The sequence below is a fragment of the Mustela erminea genome, chromosome 3, assembly GCF_009829155.1.
Source record: "Mustela erminea isolate mMusErm1 chromosome 3, mMusErm1.Pri, whole genome shotgun sequence".
Taxonomy (NCBI): Eukaryota; Metazoa; Chordata; class Mammalia; order Carnivora; family Mustelidae; genus Mustela; species Mustela erminea.
Genome location: NC_045616.1, coordinates 158,948,037 through 158,972,798, shown reverse-complemented (window position 1 = coordinate 158,972,798; position 24,762 = coordinate 158,948,037). Strand labels below are relative to the sequence as shown.

Genomic DNA, 24,762 nt, shown 5'->3' with positions numbered 1-24,762 from the left:
GGAAGCTTCAGAAAAATCGAAATACGGTTGCAGGAATGATGGCTATTTGGATGGGGGCACGTGACCGAGTGGGGAGCAGAGGACAAGCCTCTAGCTTGGTGAGATGCCACCAACTGTGGTAGGCATGATTTTGAGTTCAGTTTCCCACTTGCCACCCGGAACCGGAGCACCATTTGGGAGGGAAGTGCCTAATAATTTAGAGGTGAAGATATTTAAATGTATCACATGTCGCAACACCCTATGTGCTATTGAAAACATTTACTTGGGGTTCTTCTTGAGATCTTCTATTTAAGAGCAGAACTGCCTTCATTTGTAATGGGGAATCTCTAACACAGTTTACAGACATGAGGCTCGTGATATTTGGAATGACGTTTACAAGTATTATTATTTTTTTTAAATGCTAGCTATAACAAACAAATTTCAACTACCAAAATAATCCTCTTTTAAGCTGTTGTTTTCCATCTTTCTTCCTTCAAGTTTGGTATCCAAGCATGCCTGGCTGTTAGAGTGACCACACATAGAGTTGACCCATTCCCGTCTATCCTACTCTGCTTTCTTACTGTCAAGTTCTCATCCATGGTTCAGATGTAGAAAGGACGAGATTTCAAGACTTGAAGACTTCATAAATCCGGAGAATCTTCATTGCCTGGTGTTGTTTTGCCTCTGATGTAGGACTAGGAACTATGATACTGAACGCCATTTTCTCTTGAGAAAACCAACCCCAAATTGTGCTTTCCCCCAGACACTCTCTTCTCCTGGACCTAGTCACTCTCCAGCTCTTGCTTCAGTGTCTTCTCTCGTCTGTGCTCTTACCTTTGCTCTGCTAGGTGAGTGGGACTGGTAGTGATAGGTCCTCAATGTTGCATGAAAATCTTAACCATTTTTGGATTTGGAAGCATTGTGAGGTTAAGAAAAAAGTACATAGTGTCAATAGCAAACATTTATGTACATGTAACCTCTTCAGGGCTTGGGCAACATTTCTGTCAAATCAAGTTCTGATTAAAGTAATCCACTAGCATTATTTGTCAATTGTATTCTTCTTCTCAAAGAATGAAGTGACCTTATGTGCTCATCCATTCAATCATTCATTCATCTGGCACATATTCATTAAGTACTTACTATGTGTTTTGCAAATTTCAAGTAAGAGAGGTAGATATAACAGCGAACAAAAGAACAAGTCCCCTGCCCTTAATGAATTTACCTTCTCACAAGGGAAGACAGGTCATATGAACACAAAAAGATTAGTGTGTGCCCAGTAAATTGCCACCGCATAGCACAGAAACACTCATTCTGCCTTGAAACCTAAGGAAATAGTACTCGTAATCAAATGCTTACATACAATTGAACAAACTTCTTTTGAACATAGTCACTTGTTCTTATTGAATATAAGTGATTCCCACCGCCCCCCATCTAAAAAAAAAAGATTAAAATCCATCCTGTTACCCAGTCCAGGGTTTTATGAACATATCAGAAAGATCCTTAGGGTAACTGCCACACTCAGCTTACTTCACAGATACACAAACTGAGGCTCAGAGATGTTTATGGCTTCTTTGAACTTACACAGCTGATTTCAGGGATGAGGCAAAATCCAGCACCTTAAGAAAGTTATTATAAGAACATTGACAATTATTACAACAGTGTGGCATAACACAAGCCATGAATTTATTTATTTTCAAACTTAAATATAAAAGCACGAATCAAGCAGTGGCAGTGGCTTAAAATCTTCAGCTAAGTTATCTAAATTGAGTGAATTCAGAATTGGGCAAAACTATTCGTAAAGTATGTCAACCATTTTCAGAGAGACCATTTCTTGTTCCTCAGTTTTAGAGTGACTCAATTATTAATTTATTATTCTTTCATTGACCACTTTAAGGGACACCTTAAAGGATGTAAAAATAAAAGTCTGGTATCGAAGTGATCCACTTATGCTTGCTAAGTAAGCCTCCTTTTCCTGTACCTCCCTAGGCAACAAATCCTGAGCACACATCCCTGTACAATGAATCATTGCTTTTTAGATCATATTCTCTGAGCAAGAGCAGAGAAATCGATATCTCGTTACAAGATTGTAGACGTGCTGGAAACTGATTAGTCATTAACCTGTTCTCACCCCCACCCCCCCATGAAGGGAGTTCCAGTGTCTCAGTGGATTTTGAAAAATAAGTATCAGAAACAAACTTTGGAAGGGCAGCAGGAATTTGTGAAGGCTCTGTTCCGAAGACACTTAGGCCACCTTCCCATACATTCAGGACCATAAATCCCAGTAAATCACCTGAAACCAGATTTTAAGAATGATTTTGTGAACTATTTATCATAATTTTGTCACTTGAGAAATGCTTTATCAAGTAAGTCAGGGAAGGAGGATCTTTCAAAGACAGGTAGAGATCATGCCTCAGTAGATGGGAATGAACATGAATATATTAATGTCACATTCAGCTACTTTCCTGACGCTCTAGACACTGAAGTGCAAAAAAAGTTCCTTAGTGAGCTGGAGGAGTCCAGGAGCCTTCCAGGAGCCATAAGCTGGCTTGGTTGTGTGCTTTCTGTACTCACAGACTCTAGTTCAATAAAAATGTAAATGTTATCTGGGTACACAAAACATATTTCATGGTGATAATGAATCTGTTGACATACTGTTCATACTTTATTATATAAATTGTAGCGATGTATTTGCCAGAGAGGAACGCATACACAGGGAGATTCTCTGTGCTCAGCTCTACAATCTGCTCCGGGCTGGCACACGTCTGTGTCTGTCCTTGGCACGGTTTGCTCGCCTGCCTTTATTGAATCAATCAGAGCACTGTGACATTGGGAGGAGGACAACAGTGTCCGTATTGACTGAGCTAATCGGACTGGATTTGGAATAGGGACTGGAAGATGGGTTATTTTTAAAGCCAAAGCCATTGGTTCCACCGCCTGTCAAGCAGCACGATTGTTTACCAGATTTATGACTCCGTGTGCCAGTGTGTAGGTGAAAGACGGTCAGCGCAGGAAGCGATAGGTGGATGGCGGTCGCCCGGCAGAGGAGCCTGCCTGCTTGTCCTCAAGCCCGGGCCCCACGGGCTCTGCACGCAGGCCTAGACGGAGTGGCATTTAGTGCCACCAGCCCCCAGGACCGACTCTCGGATCGCGGGGCCCAGGGAAAAATGGAAAGGCGTGACCCCTCCCTCAAAAATCACCAAGAATTTCAAGATGGTGACAGCAGAACCTTACATCAAGTGAGTTGCAACTTACTTGCAACCCCATTACTTGTGACCCCATGCAACTACAGGGGTCACACACCCTCCCGCCTGCCCGGCCTGCTGGCTTCCGGGGATGGGGGGCTGCCCTCTAGCGGTCAAAAAAAATTTCTCCTTCCTAATGCTTTTCTTTTGTACACTTTCTGGGGCCCAGTTAGAGCTTCCACGGTAGTTTCTTTGCACGTTTTGTCACAAATGCATTGAAATGGAGTTAAATTACGGGAGGACCTCTTTCCTCACCATACCCTACCCTTGGTGTAGCAGCCCTGTTGTCCAAAGATAGGAAATGAACCTGCGGGCGCCCTGGGGTCCCTTTGGTGCAAAAACCTATACTTTAGGCTTTGTGCTAAAGAGCATTTTTCATGCCACGTCATCCCTCCGTTATTACTTTGTTTTCTTCTTTTCTTTCGAAGTACAAACTGTTGTGGACTTTTAAAAAAGCATAGTTGGTGCAGTATATTCTAAAACACCTAGAGAACAGCTATAATAACACATCGGTTCACATTTCATTTTGTCTCAAACATAAAGTACTGACAGAGATCCCAATAAAAATATGCACCAAAACTAAAACAAAACAAAAAAATCTCCGGGAAGTCTGGCATAGCCCCGGTTTTCACATTCAATTCCTTCCATGACCTTTGTCTATGATGATAAAATTTAAATTGGACGGAGGAGCAGGGGATGCATGTTGATTTTTAATCGTGTTTTGTATTTTGTAGTCCTACTTTTCAAGGCACATTGGGAATTCCTAGAAGAGTCCCAGGAGGGCCCAGTCCGTTTTTCTAAAAATTTATTAATTTACTATTTTTATTCCCCTCTCTGGACATCTGGCACATGGTAGGCACAAAAATAAATGTGTCTTGAATAAATTAATGAAAAAAATATGATAAAAAATGTCAGAAGGGTCAAAGTGCAAAATTCAGTCCATTGCAGTCTCTCTGATTATATTTTACCATTGGATTTAACAAAATCCCCTAAAAATCTTGTAAGAACCCCCTTTACCATATGGAGCATATATACGTGGTATAGACACTGGGAGTTAAAAATACCCCACTCCCACACTAGAAAGAAAAAGAAAATAATTAAACATTTACTTTTCTCTCACAGTCTTTCAGTTCTTTTTGCCCATAAATCTAAATGACAGATTATTTACTTCTTCTTCCTTGAGTGGGTGAAGGAAGATGTTTATCAATACAAGGGGAGTAGCAGCAGCAAGAATTGGAGGGAGGAGGGCTAATTAGTATGTTGCTTCAGCACCAAAGACTGGGAGTGCACAGCTCTGCCCAACTGGGAAAGACCTGGGGCCCAGAGAGAGGAAAACAGGATCCCCACGGCACAAACTGCCTAGCCTGCCCCTGGACCGCCTGTCCTTAGTAGAGATCAGGGTCTGGCCATTTTAAGTCTAGTCCATCAATGCCCTCACTGCAACTTGCTCTCAGGACCATCGCAAACCTAACATTCCCGGTCCAAAAGAAAGAACCAAGCCCCGTGGGCGGGTTTGGGGTCGCCCCAAAGGCTGAACTTGGCATTCCCCGGGTTGCAGTCTACGAAAGGGGTGGTTTGAGAGCGGAGGGCTGACAAGGCAAGGTGCAGGAGATAGACAACTAACCCGACCTAGAACAGAGTTTCGTTCTCCCCCCGGGGCGGGAGCATATCATCAGCTGGTGACGCAAACAGGTGACATTCAGGGGAGACTTTCTCCACCCATTGTCTCCTTCACTTGTCTTCTCGGGGTCTCGGGGAGGAGGAAAGGCCAGGGACCAGGTGAAGCGTGGTAGGGCAGGACCCCAGGCTCACGAGCGGCGTTCGGGACGTGCCCCTGAGCCCAGCCTCTGTTCGCCGCCCTTCCCCGGGCCCCCATTCCCAGCCCAGCCCAGCCCTCCCGCGGCCGGTGGAGAGCTGAGCCTTTCGCTGGCCCCCCGGGGCAGAGCAGGCATTAACTGCTGCTAACCGCCCCCCGCCTCCCGCGGCTCCTGCTCCCCCTTCCAGCGGGGTCTGGGTACTGCGGTGCCGGGTCCCACCCAGCTCGCACGCCCCCGCTGGCGCAGGGGACAGGAGAGCCCGGGCGGGCAGCGGGGCAGTTCGGGAAGGTTTCTGAGGTTGGCGGTGCCAGGTATGGTCTACTGGAGGGGACCACGAGTGCTTAGGGACGAGCCCCCGGGCTGTGTGCCGGCGGCGTGAGAGCGGAGGGTCGCCGTGCCTCGGATCCTTAGGCTTTGAGAGAAGTGGGATATGCGGGTCTTTGCGCGGGATAACACTAGAATAGGAGGAAACCTCCAGAAGGGCGGAGGTTTCCCTCCTTTGGGGGAAAGCCGAGGAGCTCCTCCATCCTTCACGGCGAGGGACAGAGGTCGTGACTCTGAGGCGTGTGGGGAAGGGACACCGTCCTTGCCCGCGTCTGCCCCCACGTGGCTCCAGCGCGGTCTCTGCCTCCCAAGGTGGTTGTCCCTAAGGAGGGTGCGATCTCCGAGCGGACCCCGCCCGCGCCAGCACCCAGCAACCCGGGCGCGCCCTCGCTGCCATCCCCGCCAGGCAGAAGGGGCTCGGCGGGACCGTGCGGGCTAGAGGGCGCCCCCTGAACCTCCAGTAAGCAACACCTTGGCCCACTGGACACCCCAAAGTGTGACAAGCTGACTGTGTCGGTTGCAAGTGAAGCCGCCTACCCAAGGACGTGGCGGGGTACAGCCCTCAGGCATCCCTGCCTCCCTCCTCCATTGCGCATTTGGGGCACTTCTCGGCTAAGCGGACTCCTGGCGCCCCAGCGCCTCTTGGCACCCCCCCCCGAGAAGTCCCCTGCCCTCAGTGGGAGTGGGGAGGAGCGTGGGCACCCCACCCGCGCTGTGCCGAGAGCTGGAAGGGGGGGAAACCCCTACCCGCTCAGGGGGGAGGGGAGGAGAACCCCTCCTCGGCGCTCCCAGATGGTGAAAAGGAGGAAGTTCCTGCTGTCCTCTGGGTAGGGGGGACTAGAGCGGGGGAAGTCCCCTCCCGCCGCGCGCCGAGCTAGCGCAGGGGAGTGCGGGTGCACCCCCTCCCGCAGCCCTTGGGAGGCCGCGGCCCCCCTCCCGCCGCGCTCCGAGCTCGTGGAGAGGAGGTTAGGCGCCCCCGCAGCCTCGGAGCGAGGTGGGACATGTGTGCGTTGCGGGGGGGCAGGCAGCGGGAACCCCAGGCCGCGCTCCGCCAGTGGCGAGGAGGTGGGCCACGCCGAGGCTGAGCGTGGGAGGGCGGAAGGAGGGGACGTCCGGGCTGAGGCGCGGCCGGCGCCCACCCCCGCCCCCTGCTCCCCGCACTCCTCCCCTCCGCGGCCGCGGGCCGCCCCCCAGCGCGTGGCCGGGCCGTCGGGGGGCGGCGGCGGTGGGCGGAGGCCGGGCTGCGCGCCGCGCGGTGGGGGAGAGGCGGGCCGAGGGCCCCGGTCGCACCCGCCCCCTCCCGCGCGCCGGCGGCAGCGGCGGCGCCGGGAGCAGCCCCTGAGGCCGCCGCCCGGCCCCCGCCCGCGCGTCAGCGCGCCCAGCCCGGGGCGCCGAGCTCCGCCCGCGCCGGAGGCCCCTGCGCGCAGCTCCGAGCGCGGCAGCCCGGCCGGCCGAGGCGGCGCGGGGGTGGGACGCGGGCGGCGCAGCCCCGGCCGGGCGCCCCGCGAGCCGGCCCGATGTGGCGGGAGGCGATGCGGCGCCGCCGCTACCTGCGGGACCGCGCCGAGGCGGCGGCGGCGGCGGCGGGCGGCGGCGACGGGCTGCAGCGGTCCCGGGACTGGCTCTACGAGTCCTACTACTGCATGAGCCAGCAGCACCCGCTCATCGTCTTCCTGCTGCTCATCGTCATGGGCGCCTGCCTCGCCCTGCTCGCCGTCTTCTTCGCGCTCCGGCTGGTGAGTGGCCTCCCCGCGGGACCTGCCCCGCGCCTCCCGGGTCCCGACACCGCAGGGACCCAGCCCGGCGAGCCGCGTCCCGCCGGGGGCTGGCCCCTCGGCCCGCGGCTCCCGGCCTTCCCTGCCCGCCCGCGGCCGGCCCGGCTCGCCTGGGCTGCGGGCGAGAGAAAAGTTTCCCTGGAAGGTTCTGCCCAAAATAAAGTTGCCGGGGTGCTCCCCAGGTGGACGGCCGGGGCGTGTGCCTGCCCCGGCCCCGCGCACCGGCTGGCCGAGCCCGCCGCGCCGACCTCCCGGCGCCGCTGCCCGCAGCATCTGCCCCCGGAGCGCCCAGCGGGCTGCTTCTCGAGGCCCCTGCACGGCCCGGAGCGGGCGGTTTAGTTTAGATGGCTCGGGAACTCTCCGGAGCTGCCTTCGGAAGGTGGTTAATGGCGAGGGAAATGGAAAAAAAAAAAAAAAATGAAGAAGAATAAAAAAAAGGGATATTATTATACACCTTCGCCTTGCAGCCCGTGTGTCTTTCTTGCCATAGACCGAAGGAGATGGGGTGTTGACCTGTTGTGAGCCCCCATCTGTAGGTAGCAAGCGCTGACGGACCCCCGATTTCCCGTTTCTAGAGGGGTAGTTAATCGTGTTTACTGTTTTGTGCGGGCTATTAAAGTGGCTTTCATCACTGGGAGCCTAATGCAACTCAACAGCTGATGCCAGTTTTGCCAATTGATATTTTTCGAGCAGGAATCCTTGGCTCGCTCCCTTGGGCGGAGAGGGAAAATCTGTAGATGGCGGTAAACTTCCTGTTACCGACTGTTCTGGTTGTGCGGGGCAAACTTTTGCACCGCCTGTGGTGATGATTATGTATGCGCTGCCTGTGCCAGGCATCGCTTCTCCAGTGAGGTATTTTTGGTCATAGGTTGATCTGGGGATGTCTCTACTGAGTGATAGTTTTTAAGCTTAGACTCTAAGCGTGCACCTGTAGTTGTGTCCACCCAGCAAAGAAGTGGTTGTCGGTTTGTGTTTCACCGGGTCTGGCAAATAGCTGTCCTTCGTGTTTGGCAGTTTGTTTCTGATATCCTGAGCCAGATGGTGCGCAATTATTATGCATGGGAAAACTTGTTATCATCATAGGGTTCTTTAAAAAGTAAAAAAGTTCCCCCCCCCCCCCCACACACTACTCAAGAAGTGCTGTCTTCGGATGGCGTTCAGTGAGAATAAAGAGTAGAAGGTAGATGGATGCCACAGACCGAGAACTGGTTCTTAACACGTGGTTTATAGGCTTTACCTATAAAGCAGAGAGCACCCCTGGATCCCGTTTTCTGGGTGTGATTTCAAGGCAGTCCTCACACCCTTGTAATTAGCCTCGAATGCTCCCTGGAATGGCATCTTGATCTCCACCACTTTTAAGACTGGAAACTCGGTCTCTAAAAGCATCTCCTTTTCATTTCTGTGCTTGCAGGGAAGAAAACATGTCAGTTTTCCCCTGGAAATCTGTTCTCCCAGGACATTGCTGCTTGTGATTCTGTTGAATCTGTAATTCAAACCCTTCTGGCTTGTTCTCTTCCAAATGGAAAAGGAGGAGCAGGTGACGGCCTATTTATAGCACCATTAATATATTTAAAGACAAGGGCGAAGTTCGCATCTCCCGGACACACACCACTTTATTTTCTGTGATACAGATCTCTAACTTCTTCAGCTGTGCTGATGGTGATGTTCTCGAAGAGGTCTGTCTGGGGTTCCGAGTACTCCAGCCAGAGCACCCTTCTCTGAGTTGTTTCGAGCTTTGGATTTGTCTTTCCTTATACAATTCTTTTATGTTCCGCTTCACGGGGTGTCAAGTACTGAGTGGTATCCTTGTAAAACTTTATCCAGATCTCTTTACTTTTCCTTGAGAAATCAGCCTTTCCCAAACTGTCCTGGCATCCAGCTAGACTGTTTCAAGCACCGGGGAGGCACTCCCCGAGGCGTGGCTGTAGCCCAGGAGGATGGCCAGAGGCCACAGAATGGACTCTTATTTGCTGTACCTGGTCCACAGACTGACTGCTGGGTCAATCTTTTGAGGTGAAGAGCTATGCAGAAATGTTCCAGAATTGGGGAGTATGCCTGGGGCTGGTGTAGAGTCTCCCTTCAGGTGGGACCTGGGACTGCAGGGCCCAGTGGGAGGTTGAGAACACTTGGAAGCAATGGGCACTTTCCTCAGATACTGGATGTTGGGAAGGACTGGGACAGTTCTGAGCTCTGGACAGCTCATTTCTCTCTTGCTTTTAGTAATATCATAAACAGCAGTTCTACTGTCCGAAAAATACTCTCCATTCACACAGTCAAAGATATGGAGTATTGAAAGATGGGGTGGTATGCACAGGTAGAGCTGTGTTCTCACTGAGTGGGGTGAGCTCATGTCTCAGGCCGACCAGAGCTGGGCTACCTCTGGAAGATGGAAATAGTCGCTTGGGGCCGGGCCAGGGTTCCACCTTCGAGCACTTTACTAGAATAGCTGGGCTCTGATGTAATTCAGGAGCTCGGCGGATCTATTTTTGCTGCCTGAAATCTTGGACAGATTTCTTCTTTCCCATGAATCTGCCTGATTTTGGTTTCTAATAGACTTCCACCAGTTCTTATAGTAGAAAAAGTCTGGCAATCTTAATGCTCATCCGTCCTCTCCTAGAACATTTGGATCACAAAATGGTCTCGGCATCGTCCAAGTACATAGTGATGTTCTGCTGTATGTAATTGCCTTTGTATGAAGTGCTTTGATACAGCTGTTCAAAAAGAAAGCAGTAAGTTTTGTCTTGACTTACTGTCTCCCTAACTGACATTATTCACAAACCCATTCCCTTCATTTCTATGTAGGATGAGTCCATGAATCTGTATCAGTTAGTCTTGAAGTTAAAGTAGTTCTTGAAGTATTTTTATTATAGTATCAAAATAAATTCTGAATTGAAACTTCATCTCACTTAAGTGTTTTCTACATAAAAAGCTATTAAGTAGGTTTTTTTTTTTTTAAAGCTATTCAGTAGCTTTAATCCCATATTTGTCAGGAAATATCTAGACGTGAAATAAACAGGACACCTGATAGGATGTCTTGAATTTTAACATTTTGTTTAATAATATGAAAAATATTTTCTCTTGCTTTTCATGGACATTTTAATGATAGTACAGGGCATGATGGGCAAAAAAGACTTGACACCTGGCATCATAAACTTGGAACTAATGAGACCAGACTTTAAGTTCTAAGTCTTAGGAGCTCACTTCATTTTTCAGGACTGATTCTCATTGCTAAGTGCATGGAAACCATCCATCAGAATTAAGTCCTGTCTCATTTATTATGTCCAAAATCAGCATGCTTTTCTCAAAATTAGCCTGCCATTGTTAGGAAGTTGACATGAATTTTTCAATTTGTCAAAATACAAGCTGCCTCTGACCAGATTTGTTTTAGGTAAAATTTATGATTAGAAATAGTTAATATTTCAACTGGAATGGAAAACTTTTACTCTCATAAATTTTAAATAGTCTGATATTGCAATAAAATAGATTTTTTTTGGCTTGAGTATGATATTGCAATCTATAGAAACATATGTACTTTGATTAAATATGTAAATGCATGATTTGAACTGGGAATATGATCTCCTTTCTTGCTTTTACATGATTTGGTGAGGTAGGTCTTTCAAACAATAACCATTAAGTGCTTGTCATTCCAAATCGATTTTCCAGCATTGGGTGTTTTTTCTAGGAACAGATATATCAGTGTTTCTTTTAGCTATACATGGAAAAAGAATTTTAATCCTTCCAAAACAAACAAACCCAGTCATTGTATAGGGAAATGGATTTTATCATTCCAGACAATATTTCAGCACCCCCAGTGGGTGGAAGGACATCCGTAGAGACAAACTCAATCCTTCACCCTTTCCTTGGAGGGTGAGGGCTGGAGAAGGCAGCGGAATGTTCTGGGATCCTCCTTGAGAGGTGCAGGAAATTCTGTGCATACTTCCTCTAGTCTCATAATTCTGGGGATGCATGGGAAGTAGTGCCTATTCTTAGGAATGGGAATAGAGGTAGCTAAAGATACACCTTCTTGCGGATTTCTGTGCATGCCGGAAAATCTTACGTGGCAGGTGTTTGTAATTGCAACCAGTAATTCGCAAGTCATTTTAGTTATGATTTAACTGTTGTTTAAACAAAAGATAAGGGAAAAACTGTAATTTTCTGCAGGAAAGGTGGTTGCCATTTAGATGGCTAACAAGAAAGGCTCTGGAAGCCTCCTTGGGGTATTAAAATGCATAATTAAATATCTGCATGGTACCTAGTCTTCTCCCTTTAAAAAGGCAGAGAGGGTAATGGTTGAGAGCGTCTATCTCCATTGACCCTTTAGCTTTGTCCCTTTCCCTGTCTTCTGTGATCTTTGGCAAATTGTTTAACTCTCTGTGCCTCCGTTTCCTTGTATGTAAAATAGAATGGTACCTGCCTTCTTAGGCAGTGGTCCAAATCAGTCCATGTGAAGCACTTAAGGGTTATGCCTGGCGCGGAACGTACCCCCAGGAGCTGCTGTCCCTAGTGGGTCTTTTTTTCTTGTATTTTTATCATTGCTGTGAAGGAACATGTCACACAACCTTCAAGCTGGGAGGGTGCTCATTCTAGATGAGGACACCGAGCGAGACCCAGAGAAGTGAGGTCCTTTCTTCAAGGTCTCCCAGGTGCAGTGCTCTGGCCGGGTGTAAGGCACTTGGGTTTTCACTGGGAGCTGTACTGGACATGGGTGCAGATCTGGAATTCCCAGCCCCCGTCCCGGCACGAGAGCAGTTTCCCCGTTGGGAGATCATCCTGAGGTGAGTGTCCTCAGCCATCATTCTGTGTGATGGCGTTATATACACGTCACCGCTTTTCTGCTTTCATGTTAAATCTCGGTAGAGATGCTTCCTGATGAGGAGCTCAATGAGGTGGGTGTCATTTATTTTCATTATGCTGAATATTCCCAGCGTCTTTCCCATTTAAGCGGAGGATTTGTCTGTGGCCATGCTTTTGATGTCTGAGAAGTCACTGGCATAAATCCTGTGGCGCGTAAAATCATTCCCGATTGATCCATGTGTGAAATCTACGGATTCTTCCTGATATTTTTACGTTACTCTATTTGAGAGGTAATAATACTGTTAGCGCTGATCTGTTACTCTGTTAAAGTAAAAGTTACTCTGTTAAAGGTATTTGATGGCGGGATTATATCACTTTGATATGTTTGATCAGTAATGGCTGGTGGTAGAGTTTACACTGGGTGTCTGTGAATGATCCGCTCGTCCTTTCTAGAACTCGAGAGCGGCGTCAGCAGGCACCATTCGTTGGACTTTCCTCCCTCTCCTTCACTGCCATTTACCGAGCGCCTCCTGGGCCAGCTCTGGGACTGTGGCCCCCTGGGTAGTGCTCCCGCCAGAAGTGGCTCATTTCCGATGCACTGATGTCATCCTTCTATTCCTGTCTCCCTCCCCAGGATAACCTGTGAGCCTGGACGTCAGGGGCTGAGAGCACCTGCCTCTGACCCCCTCCAGCTCCACAGTGTGCCTGGGGCGGCCCTCCCCCAGAGACCTCTTCCTCCCTGAGTGCTTACTCAGCTTCTCCGTCTTGAGCTTCAACAGTCTCGCCTTTGCTGCACTTTCCCACCCCTGCGGGTTTCTGTCTCTGACGCCCGCAAGTGCTAGAACGCTGTGACATCATTTCACCACCGCTTTACCGTCATCGGACGTCCAGAATAGTCTTGTGAGCTTGACTTCTCTCCTCCACTCGCTGTTAGTTCTTTCCGGGCAGACCCCGAGAGCCCCCCATCTTAACGAGGCACTAGCCGTGGCCGAGGCGCGTGGCGAGTGGATGTGGGATTTATGGGGTGGGTCCGGTTTCCTTCGCAGCTGCTGTTGCCATCGCGCAGCCTACAGGTTCCCAGTGCAAAACTCTGCTGATGGACCTGGATTGGGGTCTGCTCTGGCACATAGTGAGTGTGTGTTCCTGACAGATTAATTTACCTGCTGCAGGCTCAGATGCTTTATCCAGGAGACAGTACGAGGAGCACAGGCAGGCTTGGGAGCTCTGGGGGCGTTGAGAAGGTTGAGAAGGTTGGATCCTTTGAACGTTTAACACATTGCCAGGCGCACATGCACCCAAAGCCAGTGTAGGTCACCGTTGTCAGTATCTTTGTACCACAGATGGGTTTCCTTGTTGAGGTCTCCTTAGATGTAGTTCTGGCTGAAAACCACATGAAGACTAGGATTCTTCAATCTGGGTTTGAAGGAGCATGGCATGTGTTTCTAACAATCTGAGAAACGTTGTGCATAAACTTTGAATTACTAACTATAGATGGAGAAGCACAGTTTAATTAAAAGTCACAATTTGACACAAGTTTTTTTTTTTTTTTTTTTAATTTTCTAGTGCTAAAACTCATGCCACATTCACCTGTTGCCCTCTTGTTTCCCAATTTTGTTAGCTTTGGGTAATGGTATATAAAATTACCAAGAGTAATTAGATATTTACAATGTGATTTCTTGGTTTTAAACCAGGAAATTGACACACCCCTAGGAATTCTGGCTTGCAACCGCCAGGTGCATTTAGGAGGAGAGAAAAGGATTGTTGGGTCAGCTCAGGTGTTTTGTATTTTGACTAAATTGAGGGGTGGGTAATGTTGCTTCTCTGCCCTCTTTGTATAAGGATATGATTAAAAAAAAAAAAACCACAAGGAAGGGAAAGAGGAGATGTTCTGAAAAAAAAACTTCCTGAGTCTAGCCATTGCTGGCAGCCCTATAAATAATTTTGTTGTTGTTGTTCCTACCTTTTACTTGGGCTTACACTTCTGACCCTAGAAGCCATACTCAGGGGAGAGAGTGACAGAAGCAGTAATGGGAACCATGACCTGAGAAGGCTTTGTGAGCAAATGCCTACTAGTTTTCTGACTTTGCCCAGGTCTCTGGAACAATGGTATGGTCCAAGATAGAATTAGAGTATGGACCTAGGTCGATGCTCTTACAGTTACGTAAGGCCCCTTGTATCTTAGAATTGAACCACATCACTTTTAAAAAACTTGGTGCTAGGAATGGGAATTGTCAATTATTAACACAATTAAAACATATTGGATGAATAATTTATTGTATTCGAAACATGCAGACATAAAGTACAATAGCTTCTTTTTAGAACAGTGAAAGTCCTGGGATTTCTCAAGACGGTCATTGCCTGAGAGAATCCTATGAATGAATCAAATCTCTGTGGTCACCATCTGCAGGAGGTTGCTGGTGGGGAGGTCGTGGATCAGCGCTTTTGGGACCAGGTGTTGACCGCAGAGGTCTCCTACACATTCCCATAATGTCCTTTATTGCCCCGCAGATGTGGATGTTCGGACACTGCAGCTACAAAAAGCCAGAGCTCCAAGGCTCTGTCTCTTATTTCTCCATTCCCACCCCACAAGACCGAATTATCCTTGTGTGTGTTTTAAATGTCTGTATTATTATTTTGTAAAGCTGTATAAAAAATAAGGGGCACAGTGAGATTTCAAGCTGCTAACGATCTGCGGACATTATAAAGGAAACATTTCAGACTAGTTCACTACTAGAACCAATAATGATGTTACTTACATATTCAGAGAATAAAGGAATGAGGTGAATACTAACAAAAGAGGTAAGAGTTTCAGAAGTTTGGTGGATCAGATGTCTAATCCTTTCCCGTCAGTGGCTTGCAGTTAAGTCAAGCATACAATAGCCATGTTCATCAGAATTGAATGTTAGGTATACAAAACGGGATTTGACCAATTTGATTGTTCTTTGATTTTTTTGTTTTTTTAGATTTTATTAATTTATTTGACAGACAAGTAGGCAGAGGCAGGCAGAGAGAGAGAGAGAGGAGGAAGCAGGCTCCCCATTCAGCAGAGAGCCTGATGCGGGGCTCTATTCCAGGACCCTGGGATCATGACCCGAGCTGAAGGCAGAGGCCACCCAGGTGCCCCTGTTCTTTGGTTTTTAAGCAGGAGTCTCATCAGTCTCTCTCTGGATTCCTTATTTATTTATGTTAAAATAAACACCCATGAACCCAGTCCAAACTAAAATATGTCCAGTAACATAGTTTAGTCCGTATGTTGCCTCCTGTCCCGTTCCCTTGCCTGCCTCAGAAGCAGCCTTCATATTGTACTTTTTGTCGTCATTCTGTTGGGGTTTTTTTGTTCATTTTATCATATACATACATGCATATGTACATACAAATACATATTATATATGTTATATATATTACTGCATGTGTATGGTGTGAGGTAGTGATGGGATCATTTACATTTTTCTCCTTAAGGTGAATGCATTTTTATTAACCGCATTTAGCTATTTCCCCACATTTGTCATATGTCAAATTTCCATATATGAGTGATTTGTTATGTGTTCTCTCTTTTGTTCCATTGGTTAATTTTTGTTTGTTTTTATCCCCGAGTATTGCGTGTGTACACACACACACACACACACACACACACACACCCCTCTATAATTACTAAAGCTTTATAACCCGTCTTTAGATTAAGCAGGGCAAGTAACATTCAACTCCCTCAAATGTTTCTTGGTTACTCTTGACCTTTTTTCTTCTCTACAAACTTTATAGTCATCATTTGTCAACCTCCGAGGGAAAAACTCAACTGGGATTTTGTTAGTGTCATATTGAATCTATTGATTCATTAATTAGAATCGATATTTTATGATGCTAAATTTTTCTGCCCATGAACAATGGAGCATCTCCCTATTCATCTGTGTGTTTTAGTGAAGTTTTACAGTTTATATATGTCATTCTGCAACTTGCTGTCTTATGCTTTTTATAAGTGAAATGTACATTCATGTTTCCTGTGTAGATAATCATATCACCTGAAGTAACGAGAGTTTTATTTTCTTTTTCCTAGTACAAAGACCGTAAGTTTCTATTTCTTATATTATTTTGTGGGCTAAGAACTCTAAAATTATATTGACAGAATTGGTGATCGTGAGTATCCTTGCCTTCTTCCTAATTTTAAAGAGAGTCTCTTCATAGTTTATTTAGGATAATATTGGTTTTGTAGATCTCCTTTGAGATTTCCTTTTGATACATTTTACACAAAAAGTTTAAATGTGATTGGGTGCTGAATTTACTAAATTGAAGTGATTGTATATGCTTTTTAAGTTGTTTTTTAATCCTCTATGTAATGAATAATAGTTATAGATTTTCTAATATTTAACAATTTTTATGTTCCTGAGGCAAACCACATTTTCATGACATCTCATAAAATTTTGGATGGCATGTGCTAACATTTCAATTAAGGGTTTTGCAAATACATTTTTTGTGAAGTGAGTTTGGAATATTCCTTCATCAAACTATCATTTTTTAAAAAACATTTTATTTATTTATTTGACAGAGAGAGATCACAAGTAGGCAGAGAGGCAGGCAGAGAGAGAGGGAGAAGCAGGCTCCCTGCTGAACAGAGAGCCCGATGCGGGGCTCGATCCCAGGACCCTGAGATCATGACCTGAGCCGAAGGCAGAGGCTTTAACCCACTGAGCCACCCAGGCGCCCCAAACTGTTTCATTTTTTTAAAAGTTTTGATAGCCTTATAAAATAAATCAGGAACCATGTCTTCTTTTTCAGTTTTATGTAAGAGTTTAAGAGTTTTGGGCACATTGTAAAGAGTTGATAGAGTTTGCCTGGGAAAGTACTTGGGCTTCTTGATTTCTCTGTAAGGAGAGTTAAAAACTTCCATTTCGGTATTGTTGATATTAAACGGATTGTTCAGTATTTCTAATTCTATTTCTTGAGTCAGTTTCAATAAGATACTTCTAGGAATTTTTGTTTTTCATCCAAATTGCCAAATTTAATGGTATGCATTGATAATACTCTTCTCATTTACATATATTCTGTCTTTGGTTTTTATTTATAACATTGTTGCTTTCATTTTTACCTTTCTTAATGTCATCATATGTCTGTTCTGTTTTAACCTTTCCGAGAGCCGTGCCTTGTCCTTGCTGATCCCCCGAAGAAAGATGACACAGGGACACTGAGTCTCCAGACAGGCGGTTCCAGGGTCCCTGACCTCGGGGGCTGAGAACTGATTCTTCACTAGACCCAGACTCTTGTCCTGGAAGTCGTCCCCTTGTGTGCTGTTTTCTCTGACCTCTGCACCTTCCCTGTTGATCACGCCCTTGAACCCATCTGGGAATCTTCCCCACCTGGGGACTGAGCAATTGCCTCTGCCCATTGCCCGTCAGAGACAGAGAACCCAGAACTTCCTGGAAGCCTAGAGCAGTCATAGGGCAGGCTGGTATTTCTTCTGGAAACACACATCTCTCCAGGGGTATCAGCTTCTCATCTGTGTCATTTCAGGCGTCTGCATCCAGGTGTCTGTCCGTGGCCATCGTCGTCTTTCCAAGACACGCTTGCTAGATTTGCTGTTCCTCTGCCTTCTCAACCCATTTCTCTCCCTCCCACGTCCTTGCCCTTTCTCAGCCGGCACCTGCCCAGACCCTGTTTGAGTGACACACTCTCTGGTCCTCTCTTCCATGGGGCGTTCTGTCTAGTTGAGGAGATTTCCTGGCACCGCACTCTTCACTGGGCTGTACTCGGAGACCCCTCCGTCCGTCCACTGTTCAGCAGTGGGCGTGGTCTCCCCAAAAGGCTGAGTTTTCATCCTCTCTCACCCTAGAACCCAGGCTGAGTCACTTCCCTCTCACGGCCTCGCAGAGCTGTACAGTTCTGGACTGTGTTGCTTCCGCTTCATTCCTCCTTCTAAGCAGGAGGAGGTTTTTCTCCTTTTCTGATCTCGTGTGTGTGCTGTGCTGCGTGACACATGCGGCCAACAGCAGCGAACACACACTGGTCACATTTTGTTCAATGACGTCATCCGGAGTAGCGGTCTACACACATTGGCCAGGGACGAGATCAGACACACTGCCTATTTTTTTCCAATGACGTTTTATTCAGTATAGGCTGGCCATCATTTCCAGGCCGTGGAAACACCTTTCTGTGGCCATGTCTCTGGTCCAGCCACAGAGTTAAATGGTGAGACTGAGACCACGCGACCAAAATTAAGCCTCAAGTACTGATGACCTAGCTCCTTATGAAGACAGTTCACTGAGCCCTGCTCTAGACTTAGAATTCTGTTAGGGCATCGCTTGCCTTCCAAGAGAAATGAGAAACCCGTGTTGGGCCTTTGCTAACTTGATTGCCATTTTTCAGTCTCTGGTGACAGTGTCCTTGCCTCTACCCCCGGCTGGCCGCAGTCAAAGCCGTCCACATTAGGTTTTGTCATGCACTAATTTTTTTGTTGTCAGTGAAGATGTTATAGGTTTTGATGGGCTTACAAACCCCAACTTTGGCCCAACACACCAGAGGATTATTTCTTGTGCACACATCCTGGCCAGGAGGGAGCTTCTGCTCAACTCAGTTCCCCGGGGAGCTGGGGCGGCAGGCGTCCTTCTCACGACAAGCACTTTTGTTAATCATTGCGCCACAGAAAGGGACGTGCGGTGTGGCCTCACACGGGCATTTCCATGGCCCGGCCAGGGGGCACCCCCGGAATTCTGCTGGTGTTTCATTGGCCAAAGCATGGTTACTTCGAACTTCCGAGGAGGTCAGAAAGCGCTTCCCAGGAGGAACCTGGGAGGAGGAAGTAGCGGGTGTTTCCGAAGCTCTCGGACCATCCCACCTTCCTTTGCTTTCTCTGGGCTGCTTTTGTTGTTGTCCTTTGTGCTTGTTTTGTTGTTGTAGCTTCTGAAAGCGGATATGCAGAGTTCCTTCCTTCCAGCCTGCTTGTTTCAGTGGAAAGCTGGTCGCCCGCAGGAGCATTAGGAACCAGCAGAGTCGCGCAGGGAGAGCTGAGGACCTGAGCGCCTGCGTCCACCCGAGAAGGCCTCCTGGGGGGGTTCCCGAGAGCGGTTACCCTTGCGTGGCACCCACCTGTGCGAGCCCGTAGCCCAGTGCCTGGTGAGGGGCCAGGTCTGGGCTGCACTCAGATCCCTGGAGAGTCAGGGCAGGCTGGGGTCCCCCAGGCTCTTCCTCGTGTATCTCCGACCATCTGCGACCAGCAGGCTACCCTTCCTGGGGGCTGCTTTGCTTCCACCTCCCACATCTCAGGCGAGCACCCCCGATGCCAGCGCCCGTCTAGGAGCATCCAGGGAAGGGGGATGCTGGGAAGTAGCTTTAGTCAATGTGACGATGGAACGATCCAACATAGTCGACTGCTTGTGTCCTGGGCACCGTGTACACTGCTGTGAACTCTGTTTCACTTCTGGATAGAGAAGGCAGCAGCAGGATCACGCTTCCACCCAACGTGATACAACTCTTCTCTGTACAATGGAAAACAGGCCAGCCATCTCCCTAAAAGAGGATGCAGAGGGCCATTTTGTCCACTCTAGTGATGTTCGTTTCTCATCTAAGGACTGTGTCTTTTAAACATCCCTTTTCTTCCAGACTTGAGTATAGAAGCTATTCATACAGTACTCGTGCATCTCATGTTATAGCAGAGGCAGCAGAAGAAGAATAATTGTATGATATGCACACACACATGCACACACACACATGCACATGCAAATACATTCATACCAGCCCAAGGAAGAAATAGTCACGGCTCCTGCCATGTTCTCCAGCTGATCACAGGGATGTGGCTCGTATTCTAACGTCCTCCTGCTGCCCATTCCGTATTCCCTTTGCCCTGTGCAAGCACCTTATCTGATTCCATTTCCTTGGCAGGTGGGGTGTAAACAGTTGCTTCACCTGGTACTTCGCATATACACTGTACTTGTTAGACATGTCCGTGAACTTTTATCACTGGATACGGGAGCAAACGAGAAACACTACAATGTCCATTCTGTCATCCTCTTGCCTTCCCTGCCCGCATTGTGCACGAGCAGCCCAGTTTTTCTTGGTAGTGTCCATCAGTCACCCGGCCGTACTAAAAGCTCTTCTCTACCCACTGGTTCAGTGACATTAGTCGCTTAGAGTGGCCAGATAGCAATCTCTGTGTCCAATTTAATGGAAACATTATTGAGTTCCCTGGTGGAGGCTGTCCTCCTTTGGCAACTAAGCCCTCAAAACTGGAACAACCTACAATTATAGGATTGAGAATGGGAGTTTACAGGAGTGGACGGCCACTCCTGCTTCCACTCCCCGATTCCCAGACCTGTGTGGATCCTGGCGGTGGCAGAGTCTGTGTCTTGCCTTGGTGGCTGTTCCCAAGCATCTCTTTTGTCCCAGGGGGTATCTTCAAGCCTACCTGGTGTCGACCCTAGGCTGGTACCCTCACTGAGTCTTTAGAAGCTCATTCTCTCCTTCCGTGAAGGAAGCTGCTTTAGGGTGATGAGGAGCAGGGTTAGGTCAGTGAATTCCAAGAGCATAAGCTCATCGTCATGCATCATTTGCTGTAAATGAATGTTTCTGTCAGAAGCCATGCTCTGTGAAATACCTTGCGAGTGGAGAGCTCATGGGGAAAGTCCATAGATGGTGCTTTGGGTGGAAGCATTACGGACAGGAAAGCAAACCCGTGTCCAAAGTAGGTTCAGTTGAAGTGAAAATAAATGTCTGTGCCATCCATCATTTGTAATCGACCCGCCATGGCTGGCTGGCTGGTCCTCCAGAGGGTGGCACACTTAAGGGGCTTGGAGTTACAGTGCTTCCGTTGTCTTCTTTTGGGTGGCCCTCAGTGTATTCTGCAGAACCAGGCATCACCCAGACCTGCATTTTGTATTTCCTCAGGCAGCAGGTCATAGGGAACTCTGCATGAGGATGTAGATGTAGCTTGACGGGGACAGGGCAGGTGGTGTGGCCAGACCGGTGCCTATGAGTACCGGTGACGTTTGCTCCTACAGCTTACTTGTGCCTTCTACAGCTTACCTGAGCCCTAGCTCATGCATCCCCCCTCCGTCTGCTGGTGGGGTGCTGCTGTGCATGTCCACTTCATGGCTAGGGGGTCACCAGACAGTTCCATACACATGAGCAGGTTGGACTGCGGGGAGACTTGGTGATGGTCCATGGTCAGTGTTCAGTCCCTTTTGAGGTTGGTAATGAGTCAGCAACTGTTTCTCAAAAGGAGAGTATCTGTAGAATCACGGAGAATTTTTAGTAAAGGACTGGTTTGGATAGAGAAGCGGGTTCTTTCAGGGAAATCTGTGAAGCCAAACTTGGCTAGTCACCGTAGGTGACCAAGATGGAGGAACTCGATGGAGATGTTTCTGGGAAACCAATACTTCTGTGTAACTGCTACCACTGTGCTTCTGCGGCTGCGTGTCTGCTGGACCACTGTTCCCCAGTGGCTAGAAGTTGGGCAGAGGAGCAGGAGGGTATGAGGTGGGGCAGTGAGGACAAGCTGAAGCCTTGCCTGGCCCTCTGTGGCTGCCTGTCATCCTGTCCGACTTTGAAGACTTTTGGTGAGGACTTGCTTCATTTCCACTTTCTAGATCTGGTACAGATTCCTCTTCCATTCCTTTTTTTTCCCCCCAGTTTAGAGTTACGCTTTTTGTGTTACAAATATGTGATTATTTTTAACTTCTGTTTTTGTTACAAACTGCTAATTTAAAATTGTGATCATGGAACATGGGTCTCTGTGATACCTCTTCTTTGACACTTTTTGCAAGTTTTCATAAATATTCCATGTGCACATGAGATATTGTTCTTCCTAAGGATGAGTGTGGAATTCCTTATTTACCAATAGGTCATTTATTAATTATTATATTCAAATATTTTGCATCTTCTTAATTTTGTTTGTTTTTACTTTTGTTTGCTTGACCGATCAATACCTGGATGGAGATGATGAAATCTTCTGCTCTCGGTAAATTAATTTACTTCTCCCCCTAGGTCTGTACATTTTTGCTTTATATATTTTGAGGCCATTTTATGAGTTCATAGATGCTTAAAGTTATTTTCATTGCCTGGGAATTGAGCATTTTATCATTTTATCTTTACCCTTGAAGTTTTTAGTTTTTACTTAATGCATATTTCACTTGTCTTTTTAAGCCTAGAAGTTAGACATTCATTATTATAATTTCAGATAGACAGTGTATGTTTGGTTGTGCCAATGTATTTACCATTACATTTGTTCACCGCCTTCTTCCAATTCATACAGTCCTTTTAGCATTATATAATTTTTTAGAAGTTCTTTTAAAGCAGGTTTCTCAATGGTAGATCCTGTTTTAAAAATAATTTTTAAAAAATGTTTGCATTTTTGCTCTTATTACCAAAAAAAGCACACGTTTTCTTGGTGATATAAGGTTGACTGTTTTTTTCCTTCAGTAATTGGTCTTCACTGTCTTGCACTGTTGAAATTTCTGCTCTCATGCGAACTGCTCTTCTTTGCGGGCAGTCCTTCCTTTCTCTTTATCCACTCTTAGGATTTTTTCTTTTATCTCTGATATTTTGCATTTTTACCATCATAGATATATGTATGTATTTCTTTTTGCTTACCTGGCTGGAGTTGGTTTTTCATTAGTACTAGTGCTAATTCGTACTAGACATCCTCAAGTGATCTGCCTTTAGATATTTTATGTCTTCAAGTCTCTTCATTTTGTAACTTGGGAACGCCAATCAGACATGTTAATACCTTCTTATTCATCTTATTCTATTCTCTGTGTCTTAGGCTTTTTATAATTTTTATCTCTTACATATTATAAAGAAATATATTCTTTTGTTGCATTGTACATAAACTCTTCGGTTTAATCTTCTAGTTCACTGATTTTCTTTTTAACCCTTGCTTTCTTCTGTTTTCTGTCTCTATTTTTTTCAGTGGTTGAACTTTTATTGACATGATTATATTGATCAGCTTTACAGGTTTCATTTTTTTTTTTTTTAAAGATTTTATTTATTTATCAGAGAGAGAGAGGGGGAGAGAGCGAGCACAGGCAGACAGAATGTCAGGCAGAGGCAGAGGGAGAAGCAGTCTCCCTGCTGAGCAAGGAGCCCGATGTGGGACTCGATCCCAGGACGCTGGGATCATGACCTGAGCCGAAGGCAGCTGCTTAACCAACTGAGCCACCCAGGCGTCCCAACAGGTTTCATTTTCTATGTGTTTGTACCTGATCGATTTCTGTTGTATGAGCATCCTTGAAAGTACGTCCTTTATTCCTTTAAATGTGTTAAATACAGCTATATGGTATTCTCTGGCTGTCACTTTCAGTGTCTACAGTCCCTGAGAATCTAAACCATTTTTAATTTCCTTGGACACTCGTTCTTGGTGACTGATCATTTTTGGCAAATTTTTTTTTAAGATGTTGACTGATTTTAATTGCTTGGAATACTGTGGTTCTAAATGGGAAAGCTTTTGCCTAAGAATAGTTAGCTGCTCTTTCCAAGATAGCTGGGATGTACCCCAGCTGAGGTTTATTCTGGCTCCCTTTGTCCACACTCGCTGTCCTGTAGATTTATACACTGCTGAGGTTCTCAGCTTTGGCATCTCCTGGGCACCTGTTGTCTACAGGGCAAGGCTGGTTCTCATTCCTCCCAGCTGCCCCTGGCTTTTGTGGTCTAGACTTCCTATCTACATACCTACCCCTGCTGAGGGTTTAGCACTCATATTTTCTGTTTCTCTGTTTTGTTTTTTGTTTTTTATGGGGATGGGTAGGGAAGTGAGTTGGAGATCTTGTCTACCACTTGTAGAAACTAGCAGTCCCTTTAGGAATATTATTTGGAGTCTAGTTGTAGGAAGGAGAGTTCTTTAAAGTCTGATGCCCCATGGGAACCATTTCTTATGTAAAACACACTTATTTCATGTTTTTATCCATATTCTTAAAATGTGAGTGAAAATGCTGGCCTGTGTAATAGGAACTGAGAATAAGTAAATATGGTCAAGACCATATTTTTAAAATAAACACAAAAAATTATAGATATGTGTAAGAAAAACCAGTCTGCACCTGCTTAGAAAGATGTATCTTCCACTATTTACAGCTGCATAAGGGATTTGTTAAGTGCAGACAGAATTATGGCCTAAGGTCTGGTTCCTTTTGCTAGATGTCATTTGACTGCATTTATGTGGGTCTGTTTTATTCTGTTGATCTGTTGGTCTGTTCTTCTGCCAGGACCATCCCTGTCTTGATTACTGTAGTTTTATAGCAAAATTCAAAGTCCAGTGGGGTCAGTGCTCCAAATTTTTTCTTGTTCTTCCATATTGTTTGCTGTTCTGGGTGCTTTGTCTCCCCGTGTAAGCTTTAGAATCCATGTGTCGATATCTACAAAATAACTTGCTGAGGTTTTAATTGGGATTGCATTGACTCTACAGACTAATTTGGAAAGAATTTATATCTTGACCATACTATCTTCCTGTCCATGAGCATGAAGTATCTCTCCATTTATTGAGGTCTTTGATTTATTTCACCACAATTTTATAGAAATATTTAATCAGAATTTTTGTTTATTCCCTTCATACCTCATGATAAAATGGAGTAGGACTCTATATGTGGAAAAGAATGAAAAATACATTTTCTATTATATCACACACATACATATATTATATATGAATGAATGAAAATATGTATCTTTAGTCAAATGTTTATCACAGCTAAAAGCTCATTTATTTTTGCCCAGTGACAACCCTTCAAAATAATTTGTGGTGATCAATTATGATTTAGAGTGCAAAATGGGCACCATTCCAATAATGAACGGTCAGACCAGCCTTGGTGAGAAAGTATTGAGATTTGAAGGAAAAAAGGCCATGATGGCCCTCATGGTAAT

General features: G+C 46.4%; 1 protein-coding gene across 3 annotated transcripts in view; it reads left to right on the top strand.

The window, feature by feature from the left end:
• The first annotated feature begins 6,161 nt into the window (after nucleotides 1–6,161).
• ADCY2 (adenylate cyclase 2) overlaps nucleotides 6,162–24,762 on the top strand; it is a 409,046-nt gene continuing 390,445 nt past the window's right edge. The window contains exon 1 of one of the 3 annotated variants that reach the window (XM_032337794.1): nucleotides 6,162–6,356. Coding sequence is in view for 2 of the 3 variants with exons in the window: in XM_032337795.1 (XP_032193686.1) it covers nucleotides 6,880–7,098 (219 nt within the window). In the remaining variant the exon portion in view is untranslated. Of the gene's footprint in view, nucleotides 6,357–6,746; nucleotides 7,099–24,762 lie in introns of those variants that run through there. The other 2 variants (XM_032337795.1, XM_032337793.1) reach the window with 2 other exon arrangements.